The sequence below is a fragment of the Megalobrama amblycephala genome, linkage group LG20 (genome assembly GCF_018812025.1).
Source record: "Megalobrama amblycephala isolate DHTTF-2021 linkage group LG20, ASM1881202v1, whole genome shotgun sequence".
NCBI lineage: Eukaryota > Metazoa > Chordata > Actinopteri > Cypriniformes > Xenocyprididae > Megalobrama > Megalobrama amblycephala.
This window is the reverse complement of record NC_063063.1, coordinates 18,697,019-18,713,209: the sequence shown is the minus strand read 5'-3', so window position 1 is coordinate 18,713,209 and position 16,191 is coordinate 18,697,019. Positions and strand designations below refer to the sequence as shown.

At 38.5% G+C, this 16,191-nt stretch overlaps 2 protein-coding genes across 4 annotated transcripts in view; one reads left to right on the top strand and one right to left on the bottom strand.

The window, feature by feature from the left end:
• acsf2 (acyl-CoA synthetase family member 2) overlaps positions 1-16,191 on the top strand; it is a 37,418-nt gene that overhangs the window by 10,317 nt on the left and 10,910 nt on the right. For both annotated transcript variants that reach the window (XM_048169743.1, XM_048169742.1), the window contains 9 exons: positions 218-413; positions 1,443-1,571; positions 1,665-1,718; positions 2,112-2,230; positions 2,346-2,508; positions 3,648-3,743; positions 4,000-4,151; positions 4,449-4,540; positions 4,652-4,728. In XM_048169743.1, the coding sequence (XP_048025700.1) occupies positions 218-413; positions 1,443-1,571; positions 1,665-1,718; positions 2,112-2,230; positions 2,346-2,508; positions 3,648-3,743; positions 4,000-4,151; positions 4,449-4,540; positions 4,652-4,728 (1,078 nt within the window). The remainder of the gene's footprint in view (positions 1-217; positions 414-1,442; positions 1,572-1,664; positions 1,719-2,111; positions 2,231-2,345; positions 2,509-3,647; positions 3,744-3,999; positions 4,152-4,448; positions 4,541-4,651; positions 4,729-16,191) is intronic.
• chad (chondroadherin) lies at positions 6,017-16,015 on the bottom strand. Of its 2 annotated transcripts, none has more exons than XM_048169749.1 (4): positions 14,623-16,015; positions 12,902-13,065; positions 12,538-12,683; positions 6,017-7,371 (listed from the first exon to the last, which is right to left on the bottom strand). In XM_048169749.1, the coding sequence occupies exons 1-3, from the start codon at positions 15,406-15,408 to the stop codon at positions 12,542-12,544; spliced, it is 1,092 nt and encodes a 363-aa protein (XP_048025706.1). In that variant the 5' UTR covers positions 15,409-16,015; the 3' UTR covers positions 6,017-7,371; positions 12,538-12,541. The 2 variants fall into 2 exon arrangements, with proteins under 2 accessions (XP_048025706.1, XP_048025705.1); XM_048169748.1 differs by having other exon boundaries at positions 6,017-7,374; positions 14,623-16,007.

The window sequence follows — 16,191 nt, the reverse complement described above, 5'->3', positions numbered from 1 at the left end:
TTAAAATCAATGTTGTCAGGATGCTTTTTAGCTTCTGCTCTACCTTCAGTATGAACTTCACAAGACCCAAACAAAAAAGACAACTTCCTTTATGAAAGTAATGGTAGTCGCAGTTTATTAACCCCACTTTTTCATTCTTTGTATGTATTTGTTTCCCATTCAGATGTCTCACTGCATCTCTTATAAACACACACTATCCTCACCCCTCTTCTTTCAGTGGCATTCATGTGGACAGCCCACCCAGCATCCCAACCTTGACAACCAGTTACGTCCACGGCATCTCCTCCCATTCGCTGCTCTCTAGTACTGTGGACCAGTGTCTTCAAGCCTCAGTGGAGCGCCATCCTGACCGTGAAGCTTTGGTTTTTGTGCAGGATGGAATACGCAAGACTTTTGCTCAGTTTTACCAAGACGTGAGTGATTTTTTGCTTCTGGTTTTTCTACTGAGGACTGGTTAGAGAAGTGATACTAACCACAGTGCTTCACATTTTTTACCCCTCAGTCGTGGGAGAGAGGAAAACCACATTGCCCCCACTGTCAAAAGTGCAGTGTGTGGAATGTGGGATCTTGGCCAAATCCTAAAATAATTATTTTTAAAAAAAATCTACACATTCCAAAGCAGCCCTTTATTAATCAGCTCTAAATAAGCTTTTACCACAGATTCCATGAGAAGTTCAGCACTGGCAGAAGCATGGAGTTAAAATAGGTGTTTCCACCTTTTTTTTTCTCTCTCCACACACCCATTTTACTTGTGTACAGTATACAATGAAGTGGTCAAATATTATTTGTGGTTATTCTGTGAATGTAAACATGACCTTTCTTACACATTAACTCACTATCAAGATGATGATTACATATTCCACACGGAACCCAATCATTTATTCTTAATTGACTGATATAATCTGCTATCTGTTGGGTATTGGCTGCTATTTTCCATATTGGGAGCAGCAGTGGGTTAAAGTGTATCAATGTATCAAGAAGTTAAATATTTACAGGTGACCAATAATAAAAAAAAGTTTAAAACTAACTGGTGCTATTAGTCTTGTCATATCTTGTCATATCCAACGTAGAAAGTCCACAAGAACACATTCACCTATTACTTCATGGTGAACCACAAAACTGTTTATTTTAAACCAGAATGGCTATTTCTGTTCTTGACAAATTCTCTTCCAAACTGAATATTTTGTCCATCATGCTCCTTTCCCGAGCCAATGATATTTGCATTACGCAGTGCCAAGGGTCTGACTTTATTGATTTTATAAAGTGCAAATCTGTGATAAACTCTACTTGATTCTCTTGACCCTCTTTTACAATATGTGATGTATTAATATCAAATTATTTATCTATTCCTAATCTAATGAACATTTATGTGCTAAAAATCCATCTTACATTTGAATTTTTCCAGGGGCAGTGTAAAACATGTGGTAGTATTTTGATTTCAGGTGGAAAAGACGGCAGCAGGCCTGCTGGCTGTCGGGCTGAAAAGGGGCGATCGCTTAGGGATATGGGGACCGAACATCTATGAGTGGATACTGATGCAGTTTGCCACAGCTAAGGCAGGGATCATTTTGGTGAGTGTTTTTGACTGTCTTGACAATTTGGTTTATCTGAGAATCTGTCAATGGCTGCTCTCTCACGTGCTTAAGTTTATTGGGATTGTACAGGTTTCAGTGAACCCGGCTTATCAACTGCAAGAGGTAGAATTTGCTCTCAGAAAGGTAAGTTAATATTTATACATGCTAAAAAGAACAACAAACAGCTTGTTTGTTCCAATGTTCTAAACTACAGGACTGTTTGAGGTTTATTTTCACTCAAACAAGGTCTGTTTCTATAGTTTCTGAGTTTTATATGGAAGTAAATTTAAAACAGGTGATAGTGAAGTAAAGTCTAAAATAAAGGCACATTATGAATGTATAATTCAAAAATTGAAAAAAATCCTGAAACATTCTGAAAAATAAAATCGCCATTGAGAGATGTACTGTCACATTATGAGATAAAAAGATGTAATTGTGAGAAATAAATGCCCAATTACCTTTTTTTACATTGAGGCGGAAACAAGCTTCTGTAGTTTAAGTCTTTATGCATGATTAATAGCTTAATGCTTCTTTTAGGTACAGTGCAATGCAATAGTTTGTCCGACTCAATTCAAGACCCAAAGGTACTGTGACATGTTAAGGCAGCTTTGTCCAGAGATGGAAACGGCTTCACCTGGAGGAATCAAGAGTTCAAGGTACAAGTGATTTAATAAAAGGAAGATGTACATAATCAATATTGAGGGTCAGAGGGTGACTGAGTTGTTATCTTGTTGTTGTTGTTTTTTTTTTTTCTTGTTTTTTTTCTTTCAGACTTCCAGACCTAAACACTGTGATCGTGACGGACAGTCAGCAGCCAGGAACTTTCCACTTAAAAGATCTGATGCAGGCAGGAGACAGCCAACACCATCAACAACTACAAGACCTGCAGAAGAAACTTGTTTGTGATGACCCCATAAACATTCAGTTTACATCGGTACTCTGCTTATTTTCAATTTGCATATATCTCTATTAAAGCTGCAGTGTGTAATGTCCGTGTCACTTACATCACCAAACAGAATAGCAAAAAAAAAAGATTATTTTTACAATTTCAGGTTACCTCAAACACATCATTGGTAGGTCAAAGTGATTGTCTCATCCCAAACTCACAGCATTGGTTGACCTAATGTTTTTGTGTTTGGCTGGTCGTTTGTTTTGAGCCACAGCATTTACACTTTTCAGAGAAATGATCCTAGAAATGACCTGCTTACAGTTGATACACTTTAGCTTTAAAGGGATAGTTCACCCAAAAATGAAAATTCTGTCATTAATTACTCACCCTCATGTCGTCCCACACCCGTAAGACCTTCGTTCATCTTCAGAACACAAATTAAGATATTTTTGATGAAATCCGAGAGATATATGACTCATCCATAGACAGCAATTTAACCACCACTTTCAAGTTCCAGAAAGGTACTAAAGTCATCGTGAAAATAGTCCATGTGACTACAGTGGTTCAACCTTAATATCTATGAAGCAATGAGAATACTTTTTCTGTGCAAAAACAAAACAAAAATAATGACTTTATTCAACAAAATCTTCTCTTCTGTGTCATTCTCCTCAGTATTGGCCGGCTCATGCATCGGCATCATGATGCTCACGTGAACAGCTTCGGCCAATACTGAGCCAGCATTCTGACGTAGAACCTGGAAGCGCTGAATGTAAACAGTGTAGGAGAATGGCACCGAAGAGAAGATATTGTTGAATAAAGTCGTTATTTTTGTTTTGTTTTTGCGCACAAAAAGTATTCTCGTTGCTTTGTAACATTTAAGGTTGAACCACTGTAGTCACGTTTACTATTTTAATGATGTCTTTAGTACCTTTCTTGAAAGTGTTGTTAAACTGCTGTCTATGAATGAGTCATTCAGCTCTTGGACTTCGTCAAAAATATCTTAATTTGTGTTCCGAAGATGAACGAAGGTCTTACGGGTTTGGAACCACATGAGGATGAGTAATTAATGACAGAAATTTCATTTTTGGGTGAACTAACCCTTTAAGTCTTGAAACACAGCCTAGTGAACTCAAATTCAACACAAAATAAATGTATTATTTATTTTTGTTCTTTATGATTCTTAGGGAACAACTGGAAAGCCCAAAGGAGCCACTCTGTCTCATCACAACATTGTGAACAATTCTTATTTCATCGGCATGCGGATAGGCTACAACTGGAAGGTGGGTGCTTGTGATCAAGGAACAACGACAATACAGTGAAAGAAGTGCTTGTTTCTATAAATGTAGGATCTGTGTCTGGAAAATTGCTCTTTAGACGACGTCTATTCCTCCAGATGAGGGAAGAAAAATACAGTTCATTGTTAGCATACTTGTATTACAGTAGAGAACAGAAAATCTTTTGTTTAAATGAATCTCCATACATTTTCATTCACAGTACATACAGTATGGGTAATATTCGGTCATATTCTCCTTACAGAAAAACGTGCGAATTTGCTTGCCTGTGCCCATGTATCATTGTTTTGGCTCAGTGGGTGGTGGTATGGTCATGGCTGTACATGGTGCCACAGTGGTTTTCCCATCCGCTGGTTATGACGGACATGCCAACCTGGTGGCGATAGAGAAAGAGAAGTATGCAGTCATGAATTCTCTTTTAGTTAGTCCTCAGGTGCATGAATTATGAGTTAAATTAATATATGTTTTGTATTGTGAGAGAATTGGTGCCAGAGGTACTTGGTGCCACTTTCTTCAGCCATACTGAATTCATGTTGTCATAAATAAAAGACTCAGGGACATATAAAGAGGACAGTCATGTAGAATTTGGGTAAGGATTAAAGGTCATGTAGTGTACATCATGTAGAACTGGAAAAACAGATCTGAGCTGTATTTATTTAATGCAATTGGATGAAAATGAACTGTTTTACACAGGTGTACATATGTCTACGGCACCCCTACTATGTTAATTGACATGCTCGGTCAGCCTGCCCTCTCCCAGACTGATTTGTCATCAGTTGAGGGTGGTGAGTCAATCAATCTTTCGTAAAATCTCTATAGATTTTAGATTACATTAATATTATCAGGATTACATCCTGCATTTTCGTCTGTAAGATCCTCTGTTTTGTTTCTGTCAGGTATTGCTGCTGGATCACCTTGTCCTCCTGAGGTCATTCGTAAGGTCATCAATATCATGGGTGTTAAGGAAATGGTGGTAAGTAGTGAAGAGGATTGTTTATTCCCTGATGTAAATCGAGCTGATAGTAATTATACTGTTTGTCAGTATCACTAGAGGGAGACAGAGACTTTTACATCAATGGTTTAGCTGCAATTTTGATGATAATATTTCCTTTTAACCTCTCTGAAAAATATCCATGATAATCATGAATTGAATTTAACCATATAAAAATCATTCACATTCGCAGAACAGCTCAGCTTGTTTGTACTTTTATTTTAGTTTTAGTATACACTAAAACTGAAATAAAGTAAATCATATTTCTCTTCTAAGAAAATATTCTTGCCTTCTATTGATTTACCACACCTGATGTTCCATACGTTAAAAAAAATCCCCTTATATTTGCGTGACAACAGCTTGGTATTTGTACATAATATTCACTACCATTCAAACGTTTGAGGTAATGTTTTTGAAATTAGTCTCTTATGCTCACAAAATCTGCTTTCATATGATCAAAAATACAGTAAAAACTACAGTTAAAATAATGATTTTTCTCAGTTATATTTTTATATTTAGTCTAATTAGTTTATTCTTGTGATGGCAAAGCTGATTTTCAGCAGCCATTACTCCAGTCTTCAGTGTCACATGACCCTTCAGAAATCATTCTAATGGTTTGGTGCTCAATAAATACTACTACTTATTATTTATATTGAAAACAGTTGTGCTGCTTAAAATATATGTGGTAACCCTGATACTTTCCTTGATACAGGATTCTTTGATGAATAGAATGTTCAAAAGATTTTTTTTTAACAATGTAAAACTTTACTATCACTTTTGATCCATTTAATGCATCCTTGCTGTTTAGGTGTCATTTACTCACCCTCATGTCATTCCAAACTGTTTGACTTTCTTTCTCTGAGCTGCTTTCTTCCATACAATGAGACTGTCAAGCTTCAAAAAGAAAGAACCAAACAAGTAGTCCATGTGATTTGCACTAAGTCTTCTAAAGCCATATGATAGCTTTGTGTGAGGAACAAGCTAATTTAAGACAAAGTATTCAGTTATTCCCAGAAAATATTTCACTTTATGAAAAGAGCAGCTTGGACATTCTGTTATGAATAACTCATTTTATTTTTCATAAGAGGAAAAAAGTCATACAGGTCTTGAAAATCATGAGTGTGCAGTAAATGATGACCATTTTCATTTTTGGGTGAACCTATCCCTTTAAGAAATGGGTATGGAGAAGGTAGCAGTACTGTTTTTCTAAGCCCACACTGCACAATTTTAATGCATCCACCTGAAATTCATAAAGTTCTCATTCTCATAGTGCTTTATATGTCTTTTATTGAGCATGAGTACATCACAGTAACAAACTGATAACATTAGACTGGAGAACCTCCATTTGTCTAAATTTAAAAAACAAAAAAAAATCTTTCATTTTACCCGCTCTTTGTAAATCCTCCTCTTCTGGCACCACCATCACTCTTGTCATTTCTTGATTTTGATTGGTCAGTTGCAGCATCTTTAATGGCTGATCTGTATTTTTGACAAACAATCCTGATCTAGATTTTTTTTTTTTTTTTTTTTTTTTTTTGTGATAATGACTGTGTTATACCTTACATATGGTGATGGTCTCATTTACTTTTTTCATGGCTATAATGAGTCCATGTTTTCCTGGCCTGTGTTGTGTTTGACATTGGTCAGAGATGTAAAGAAGAGGTCAGGTCATGTCACATCTTGAATATGTGTCAGTTTTAGTCTCGGTCAAGAGGTTTGTCATGTTTGCAAAGCCTCAGAAATTCCTTGCAAGATGTTGTGAGATGTATAAAGCTAAGGAGGATCTCACAATGCTGAAACGGGATCCTCACGAAGAGCTCCGTTGTGATTATAACTCTGTGGTTATATAATTTTAAGTGCTTCTACCATGATAATGAGTATGACATGAAAGACCATAACATGAGAATTGGTAGAATAGATGAGGTTCATTCTACAGTGGCTCAAAGAAGGCTTGCAAAACATGAATGGCTCTGATGTATGTCCTTCTACATTTCTATGAAAAAATGAACATACAATATACAACCTTGAAGTGTTTGCCTTATTACCTGTGCATATCTACAATAATCCCTCTAATAAGAGACTGATTTTATTTTTGATGTAAATAATATGAATTATAGGCTTTGTCATACAGTTAGCAGAACATTTTAAACTTACCTCAAACATGTAGTCAAGAGTCTCTAAATAAATGCTAATCAATGCAATGCAAATCCATTCTATAAATTCTCAATTTAAGGAGAAGAGTATTCCTGATAGTACTTCGGATTTTACTATTGTGTAGAAACTAGTCCTGTGATAATGGATTTATCACCTGGTTGTCTGAATTAGCGTATACATTACCATAACTGTAAATACTAAGAGTCTGGGGCGTATTTCCTTTGTGGTGTACATGTTTGTGAAACCTTCACTTTGCAAATGTACACAGTTGCTCCTTCAGGGTATTTGTCAATATCTGTGAACACATATTTATGCTATTCATGTTATTTAGTATGAATTGGGTCAGCGCATTTATGTCACACAAAAAAATGAGTGAAAGAGGAAATGGACAGTCCCAATGTAGCAGTCTGCATTGCGTTCCTTTTCTGCACATTGAAGTCCCGACACCTGGACAGGCCTCTTCTCCCTGTCCTCCTGAGGGAACATACAAAATAAGGTTGCCAAGCTCAGTTTTGGACATCTGATGTTCTGCACATAGTGCCAAAGCCAAAATGAAAAAGCACAAACAAACCTTAAAGGACAAAGAGAAGAATATGAAGGATAGGTTGGAAAAACATAACAGACAGTATTTTACCACAAGGCAGTGGTCCAAACCCATATCCTGACCACAATTATAGTATTACCAGTCACTCTTTTATGTTGGAAGAGGTAAAAACACTTACGATTAGCATTAGCATTTCAATTGTCTGTGTAAATATGCAACTTTAATTTCTCACAGAAGTTACTGGAAGTTAAAGGGATAGTTCACCCCAAAAATGAAAATTCTGTCATTATTTACTCACCCTTTCTTTACAGTTCTTTCTTCTGATGAACATAAAGGAAGGTATTTTGAAGATTAGGGGAAACTGAACGGTTCTGGGGCACCATTGACTTCCATAGTATTTTTTTTTTCCTACTATGGAAGTCAATGGTGCCTCAAAGCAGCCTGGTAACAAACTTTCTTCCAAATATCTTCCTTTGTGTTCAGCAGAAGAAAGAAAATCATACAGGTTTGGAATAACTTGAGGGTGAGTAAATAATGACAGTATTTTCATTTTTGAGTGAACTATCCCTTTAATGCTTTGCAATGAATTGATTATTAGATTGTACACTGCCTGGCAAACAAAGTCATTTGGATTTAAATAGACATAAGAGCTTATGATTATGATTCAAAACATTTATATTTCTTTGTTGATAAGCTAAGTATTAATAGCTACTGAATTAGTGGTAAGACCACCAATGACTAAAGTGGTAACTTGGGACCCGGCTTGTCTTGTTCCAAACCTTTGCAAACCTGTACTTAAATAATTTCATATCCATTTAACATTGTATATCACATCCACAGTGGTCTCTCTGGGCACTTGAATGGGGAATCTCACGAGTATCTCCTGATGAAAGAGCCTTTTATAGAGATCACTGGAGAGCAGTGGTGTCTTGCTCTGCACCACAGAGAACCCTTGAGACTAGTTATTTACCCTGTTTTTCTTCATAATTTATTTACATTTGCAAATCATGTGGAAAGAGGCTAGCTGTCATATTGAAGTCTGTGATTAATATCTCATTTTTATGATCTTAGCTGGAGCCTTAACCCTGTGGTCTCATTTACAAGACCTCTGTGGACCACATAAACCTTGTATGGGTCTGGATATTAGACCTCAGTTGAGGGTGTGGGTCTCAAACCTGGAGAACTTGGTTTGGGCTTTGGTGTATAGTAGTCTTGGATAAAACTGGTGGAAGTGCATGTTCAGTAATCAGGATAACTTGTTATTTCCTTGGCCAACACTGACTTTAGTCTCAGCACTCTTGTAAATACTTACTAAATATTTAAATAATTTTTACAATATTTTATATATAATTGCATTATATTAGCCTTTTAATTAAGATTGTTAATATAGCTAAATTCAAATAATTGAAAGACTTATTAGGGGCCTACTGGAAGTTTGTTGAGGCCCTCTAGTGGGCCCTTGCCCCCGTTGACTGTACTAGAGGACATTAAAGGGTTGGTTCACCCCAAAATGAAAATTATCCCATGATTTACTCACCCTCAAGCCATCCGAGGTGTATATGACTACCACCTTTCAGATGAACACAATCAGAGATATATTTAAATATATCTTTTTGAAGCCAAAAAAAAATGTATCCATTCATCATAATGGTTCCAGGGGTTAATAAATGCCTTCTGAAGTGAAGCGATGGGTTTTTGTAAGAAAAATATCCATGTTTAAAACTAGCTTCCAGCAGATGGCCATACGCATTTAGGGTGCTTTCACACTTGGTTCGATTGCCTGGACCGAACCCGAGTTCCACTGGACTGTGTTCACATTATATTATTTGGGTCCGACCCGCGGTTCGTTTGCGTCATCAAACCAGCAGCTGTTTACTCCGTTGCTTAGTAACGACGGCGCAGGAGAAGGCTGCAAAATGCATAACGTTGCTCTCCTCACTTTCATATTTTTGTTTTTGAACCGTTGGTTTTGTTCATAACGACACTTGCCTCTATCTGCCGCGACTGTAGTACGGAAGGTGAGCAGAAATAAGAAAGGCTACACTAGCTCTCTGTTTGCAGCACGTCAGTCACGCGCGTTGGGAAAGTGAGTGAAACACGCACAAACAAACATTTTTATCAAATAATACGGCATTAATAGCGGTTCACTTCCGCAATTTGGTACGTTTGCATTCATATCAGAAGCGAACCGTACCGGAGTTCACTTGAACCGCACCCCAGACCACCCTTTTTAAGCGGACTCGGGTACGGTTCGCGGGTGCGCACCCGAGTTCAGAAGACAGTGTTCACATCATCCAAACGCAGGGCTCTCAAGTTTTGAACTGAGTTCAGAGTGAGATTTCGGCGGCGGCAGCGACGGGGGTTTGGGTGGGGATGGGGGTCTGATATGAAAAATGACACAAATTCGTACAAATAAAAAAATATTTATTTAATTCAGCATTTTAGTGTGTATGTGAGTGAGTGAGTGAGTGAGAGAGATAGAGAGATAATGGTAATATAATCATACACATTTTATTTTATTTTTTTCCTCAACATTATAATTGAAACAATATAAACATGGTAACCATATCTGACTCTAGTGTACATTATATGTACATTACGTTCTGCAGTGTTTTTTCCCGCTCGCTGCTGAGTTTATGCTTGTTCTTTAGGCCGATATTTTTTGTTTACACATATTGTTTAGTTTTAAACTGAATGAAAACTTAAGATAAAACGTAAACTTGTTGTGTATATTACCTAATAATAAGTTTGTTCAGAATGGTGATGACAACTTGAATAAAAAATGTTTAAAAACGTCTCTCATTTTCTCAAAATAATCGTAATTTAAAGCTGCTGTCCGCGATTTTTGGCCCTCTGCGGTTAATAAACAGAACAGCACGCGTCTTGCGGAGGAACATTTAGCCGGAGCTACTTTTCTCATGTTTCTTTTCTCATTACTTTTTCCATACAATTTTCCATTTTTTGGCGAGTCACGCAGTTACTTGATACTCTGCGGCGGGTCCTACAGTCATGTTGAAATATTCCGAATATAAACACTTTTTAAGTTACCATATGATTCAGGATAAGACAAAAACACGGTTTGGAAAATGATTCATGTTGTATATTCTCATTATATAATTTTTGTAAATTTTTAACACAAAAAAAGTTGCGGACTGCAGCTTTAAATACACGAATATTCATTTTTTTTATTAGCCCAAATATTCGAATACAATATTTTGGAAAAATGCCCATCCCTACTAGCTAGGCAAGTTCACGTAAAGTACTCTGGACAAACTGTTAACTAACTTACCAGCTGCCTGGACACAAAGATGACTTGCTGTACTCATAGTGTATGGTCCCATATCAATCACGATCAGTCTGTAGCCAGATGTGAATCAATGTGACTGACAGATGTCCTCTTCTAACTACTTAAGCGAGCATCTGAATCAGTGAGCAGCCCGTGAATCACAGAATGTATCGTTGGAATCAGAACGTAAACATTGTTGTGGCGGGAATATCTAAATCTTACCCGGATACAGCAATTCTATTTTCTGATTGGCTGTCCGGTAGCTATATTTTTTTATTGATTCAGTGCTTTCACAAACTTTTGGTGCGCACCCGCGAACGTACCCAGTCCGCTTAAAAAGGGTGGTCTGGGGTGCGGTTTAAGTGAACTCCGGTACGGTTCGCTTTGATTGAATGCAAACGTACCAAATGCGGAATGAACGCTATTAATGCGTATTATTTGATAAAAATGTTTGTTTGTGCGTGGTTTCACTCACTTTCCCAACGAGCGTGACTGACGTCTGCAAGCAAGCTGTAGTTGCCTTTCTTATTTCTGCTCACCTTACGTACTACAGTCACGGCAGATAGAGGCATTCGTTATGAACAAAACCAACGGTTCAAAAACAAAAATATGAAAGTGAGGTGAGGAGAGCAACATTATGCATTTTGCCGCCTTCTCCTGCGCCGCGTTACTAACAACGGAGTAAACACTGCTGGTTTGATGACCAAAGACCGCGTGTCGGACCCAAATAATATAATTGAACACAGTCCAGTGGGGGCAGGGGGAGGGGGGAGCAATCAAACTCGGGTTCGGTCCAGGCAATCGAACCAAGTGGAAAGCACCCTACTGGTGCGTGGCAGGGCCTTCGAACTCTATGGGGAACTCGCTTGATTCCTCTAATAGCGGCGCACTTGTGCGTTATCCTGGAGATTTCTTCGTGAGAAATACAAGGTGTGGCGTGTGAGCGTGTGACGGGTTGAAATGCGTGTGTTCACGCCCATCGTGAGACTTGAGAGCCCTGCAAACGTACCGAACTCTGACGTCAATCGATCCCGGGTGCGCACCAAAAGTGCTAATGTGAAAGCACCGGTGGAAGAGTAACGTCGGACCCAACACATGACGTAATGATGAATGGGGAAGCGCAGAGAGGATAGATAAAAAACAAAACAAAACACTGGTCATGAATTAGCTGTCTATAATGATAATTTTTAAAGATAAATGTCAGGATTTCGATATAAATGAAGAGGAGCTTGAGTTTGTTGCCCAGCCCTATTTGTTTGAACTGCGAGTGGTGTCTAAGCTTATGCTACTCCTACATCTTACGTCATACATCACGTCAGAGGGTTACTCATGTGGCGCAAGTCAACTCGTTATCCGCCGGAAGCTAGTTATTTGAATTTAAAGTTTTATAGTTTAAGTTTTAAATATAGATATTTTTCTTACAAAAATGCACCACTTCAGTTCAAAAGGCCTTTATTAACCCCTGGAGCTTTATGGATTATATTTACGATGGATGGATGAATTTTTTGGCTCTTTAAAATCTGCCCCCTCCCCTCTTCACTACCATTATAAAGCTGGGAAGAGCAAGGATATTTTTAAATATATCTCCGATTGTGTTAATCTAAAAGAAGATAGTCATATACATCTAGGATGGCTTGAGGTTGAGTAAATCATAGGATAATTTTCATTTTTTTTTTTTTTTTTTTGGTGAACTATCCCTTTAAGGTAGCCATTTATGCTAGCCATTTATGCTTAATGTAATTTTTACAGTTGTAAATGTTACATTATGAATCCTAAATTTGTGAGTGGAAATAACAGGGCTGCTCACCATCTCAGAGCCGTGTTCCCTTCCTGGTCCTCTTTGTCTTTGCCTTGCAGCGGGTGAAAGCAGTGCTGTCTCTTATTTGCTTTCCTCTCTGGCTTCCAGGAGAAGCGCAAACTCCATCAGGGCGATGGCGGCTAGTGTCCATCCATCTGCACAAGCAAATCCAAGCATTTAAAGCAAATCTGAAGCACCATTAAATTCAATGTCAATTGCTGTTTAATAAGTTATTACAATCTGATGAAATATTACTTTTTTTTTTTTTTGCCTTTAGAATAACATTTGAAAGGCATACTTTCTTTTTATTACTGCATCAACCTTAAATACAGTTGGAGGATGATCTGATGATCTGATGATCTTTGTCTCTTACTTTTTGAGATTTGCTAATTGGCAGGTGCAGCTCCAGGGGTTGTTAAACAGAGTGATGTTCTGGAGGGTGCTGAACTCAAGGCTGTTCGGCAGCAATTTCAGCTTGTTGTTCTCAAGGTGCAGAGATTTGAGAGCTGTCACTCCCTCAAAGGCAGCATTGGAGAACTTGATGGGTAGAAAGGACAGATAGACAGTATAGACAGACGATAACATGTTACAACTGTAACCGCTTTGCCTCTGCATGTAGAATATCCTAGCAATTAGCATTCAAAGTCACTCTTAATATCTGAAGGAGACTTGTGGATGCCGGACTGAGGGCTTTTTTTCCACATGAAAGGCCTCCTCTCATGCCATCCTCTGTGCCAGAGCTTATGTAAACCTGTCCACACTCTCCTTCCAGCCCTCCATCAAACTTCATAAGCGTATGCAAGACTGCTAAAAACTTCACCGAGGTGTTAGATGTACTGGTCTGCGTGGTGTCTGCTTTATAGGAAGACGATGGTTGAGGGGCTGAGACCGTGTATACACAGTGTCTGTGAGTGTGTTATGTAAGCGTAGAAAAGATGCACTTATTGAAAAGACGTTGGAAATTTCCACTGAGAAGGCAAGAGGCGATGGAGGTAATTTGAGGCGATGGAGGATGGATTACTTCCATCATGGAAGGGTTGTTTTCACTTTTTCTGTCTGTCCACTCCTCCATCGACCTGCTCTTCTGCCAGAAATGCCTGCAAAGGGCTCACTTGTCCATTCAGGTGAGGCAACGACAGCCTAAAAATACTTCTCTTCATGGGCCATGGAACACCCTGTCACTATTTACCTGTCTGCTAACCCTTGCTGACCTGTTTACATGGTCTGCCAAGTGACAGGAAAAAACACGGGTCTCAAAATAACATTTTTCCAGCAAATAGACCCTAAAAATATCCACATGTGAATGGAGAGTGGTTATTTTTTCCCTTTTTTTTATCATACAAACAGCACTGACCAACTGCATACTTGTTGATGTGCCTTTTCACACCTCTGTGTGTGTGTGTGTGTGTATATATATATATATATATATATATATATATATATATATATATATATATATATATATATATATATATATAATATTTTATTATTATTTAATAGATTGTAAAATAACTATTTGAGAATATATTTTGGTCAATACTGAGAATGTTTGCACTGGTATCAGTCCATGTGGAGAGTCTGTGGAAGTCAGATCAAAGACAAGGAAAAGATAAATGTGTCTCTTAAACACTTTCATTAGCCATTTAGTGATCCACAGGGAAAAATCCTGCTGAAATAGCACATGTGCGTCCTGAGATAAAGCACATGTGACCTTATTTAAGGCCTGAAAGTATGAAGGGAATGGACAGAATATCAGGAGAATCTTATTGAAAGAAAACAGGTGAAAGTCTCCAGCACAGGTCTGTTTTAGCCGGATACCACTTTGTTCCAGTCTACAGTTTTGATTAATTGTAATGGGATTGCAGTACATTTGCATGGCAAGCTATGATGGGATGTAAAGTTTGTTTGCCAATGCTAAGCTTCCCGAAAACCCAACACAAACAAGCATTTATTTCGCCACAATTTTAGAGGCCAGCATTATGGGGAAAACATTTACTTTGGTTCGCAATCAGCATCTTGATTTCTTTTTTTTTTCATGTTTTATTCAGTTTTAAGTATTTAATCCACAAAATAACTGGTATGTCACAGACTTACCTTCTCCAGACTCATGTCATTTAGATGGAGCTTCTCCATGTAGCGGCCAAAGCTCCGGAATGCATGGTCAGGGATGATGCTGAGAGGGTTTTTGGACAGGTTGAGTTCCTCCACGACACGCAGCTTGCTCATAGCCAGAAGAGGGTAGGTGGACAGCTGGTTACGGTCCAAGGTTAGAATGGCCAGATTCTCCACTTCATCAAGAGAACCTGGCTGTATGGAGCTCAACTCGTTGCCACTCATATAAAGCCATCGGAGATCATTAGCACCTGTGAAAGTTCCAGGCTGCAGCTCTCGAAGCTTGTTGTTGTCAAGCTGCAGGATAAACAGGTTGATCATGGGAGAAAAGATGCCCTTTGAAAGGCTTGTGATGTGGTTACCATCCAAATAGAGATAGGTCAGTTCGGTTAGGTCCTCAAAAGCACCTGGTTTGATGGTGCTGATCTCATTATTAGACAAGTAGAGGTAGATGAGTTTCTTTAGCCCTTTGAAAGCCTGGCTGGCGATTTCTCGAATCTGACAGTGCTGTAGGTGCAGAGAAATTAGCCCTTTCATCTCGCTGAAGCCCCCAGTTGGGAGATTTCCCAAGTTGTTCCTTTGCAGATTTAGGAGACGAGTGGCCTCTGATATGCGGGGGATCTTCTTCAGTCCGACGTTGTCACAAATAACATGTTGCAGGTCCCCATGGCAGTGGCACTGGCTTGGGCACTGAGTTGGTGCGGCAAACGCGAAAGGGATGCAAACTTGTAGACACACTAGCACCAATAAGAAGCTGAAACTGTGCATGATGATGGTGTGTTGATCAGTCCACTGCTTTGTGCTGTTTGGCTATTTCGTCTTCTTTCTGCTTTACTCCGAGAGACTTTTGCAGCAGGAACATATACAGACAGAAAAAGTGGTCCACACAACCTCAGAGTAAAGAGAGAGAGAGTGTGTGAGAGTGCAGAGAGAGAGGTCTAGAGGTGAGCTCGAGAGAGAGGGAGAGAGAGAGAGGGTGTGTGAGTCAGGGAAAAGGAGGGAAGAGAGTTGAACGCAGTAGTGTTTATAATATAGTTAATCTCTTAACTTGCATAGCCATTGAAGAATCTGTGAGATATTTATTAAAAATAAATTAAAATTATTTAAGTAGTGCTCATACAGTTCTTCTCTTAACTTTCCCATATCCATTGCAAACTTAAAGGGGTCATATGATGGTATTTTGAAAGTTCATTATTTTGTTTATTGGGTATAATAGAATAGGTTAGAATGCTTTGATGTTGGAAAAAAAACATTATTTTCACATCCTGTACATTACTGCAGTACCTCCATTCCCAGTCTGTCTGAAACTCTCTGATTGAGTTCCAGGATCTACAAAGCCCCACCTTCCGAAAAGCCCAGAGTGCTCTGATTGGCCAGCTAACCGAGTGTGTTGTGTTTGGGCAAACACCTCTTGCTTGTGTTGGAAATGTAACGCAACTTACCATAATAGCGAGCTCTAGCTTCCAAGGCTTCTAAAGCAATTGTAAACACCAACTGTAAATGTAAACGGTTTTACCGTATCAGCACGAGTCAGATTCTGAAAATGCAGAT

Bases quoted from the DNA above. Each gene is read 5' to 3' on its own strand.
- chad (XM_048169749.1), bottom strand. From the start codon at position 15,408: ATGCACAGTTTCAGCTTCTTATTGGTGCTAGTGTGTCTACAAGTTTGC. The intron at 13,066-14,622 runs GTAAGTCTGTGA...CTACCCATCAAG, and splicing joins ATGACATGAGTCTGGAGAAG to TTCTCCAATGCTGCCTTTGA. The intron at 12,684-12,901 runs GTAAGAGACAAA...TTGCTTGTGCAG, and splicing joins CAATTAGCAAATCTCAAAAA to ATGGATGGACACTAGCCGCC.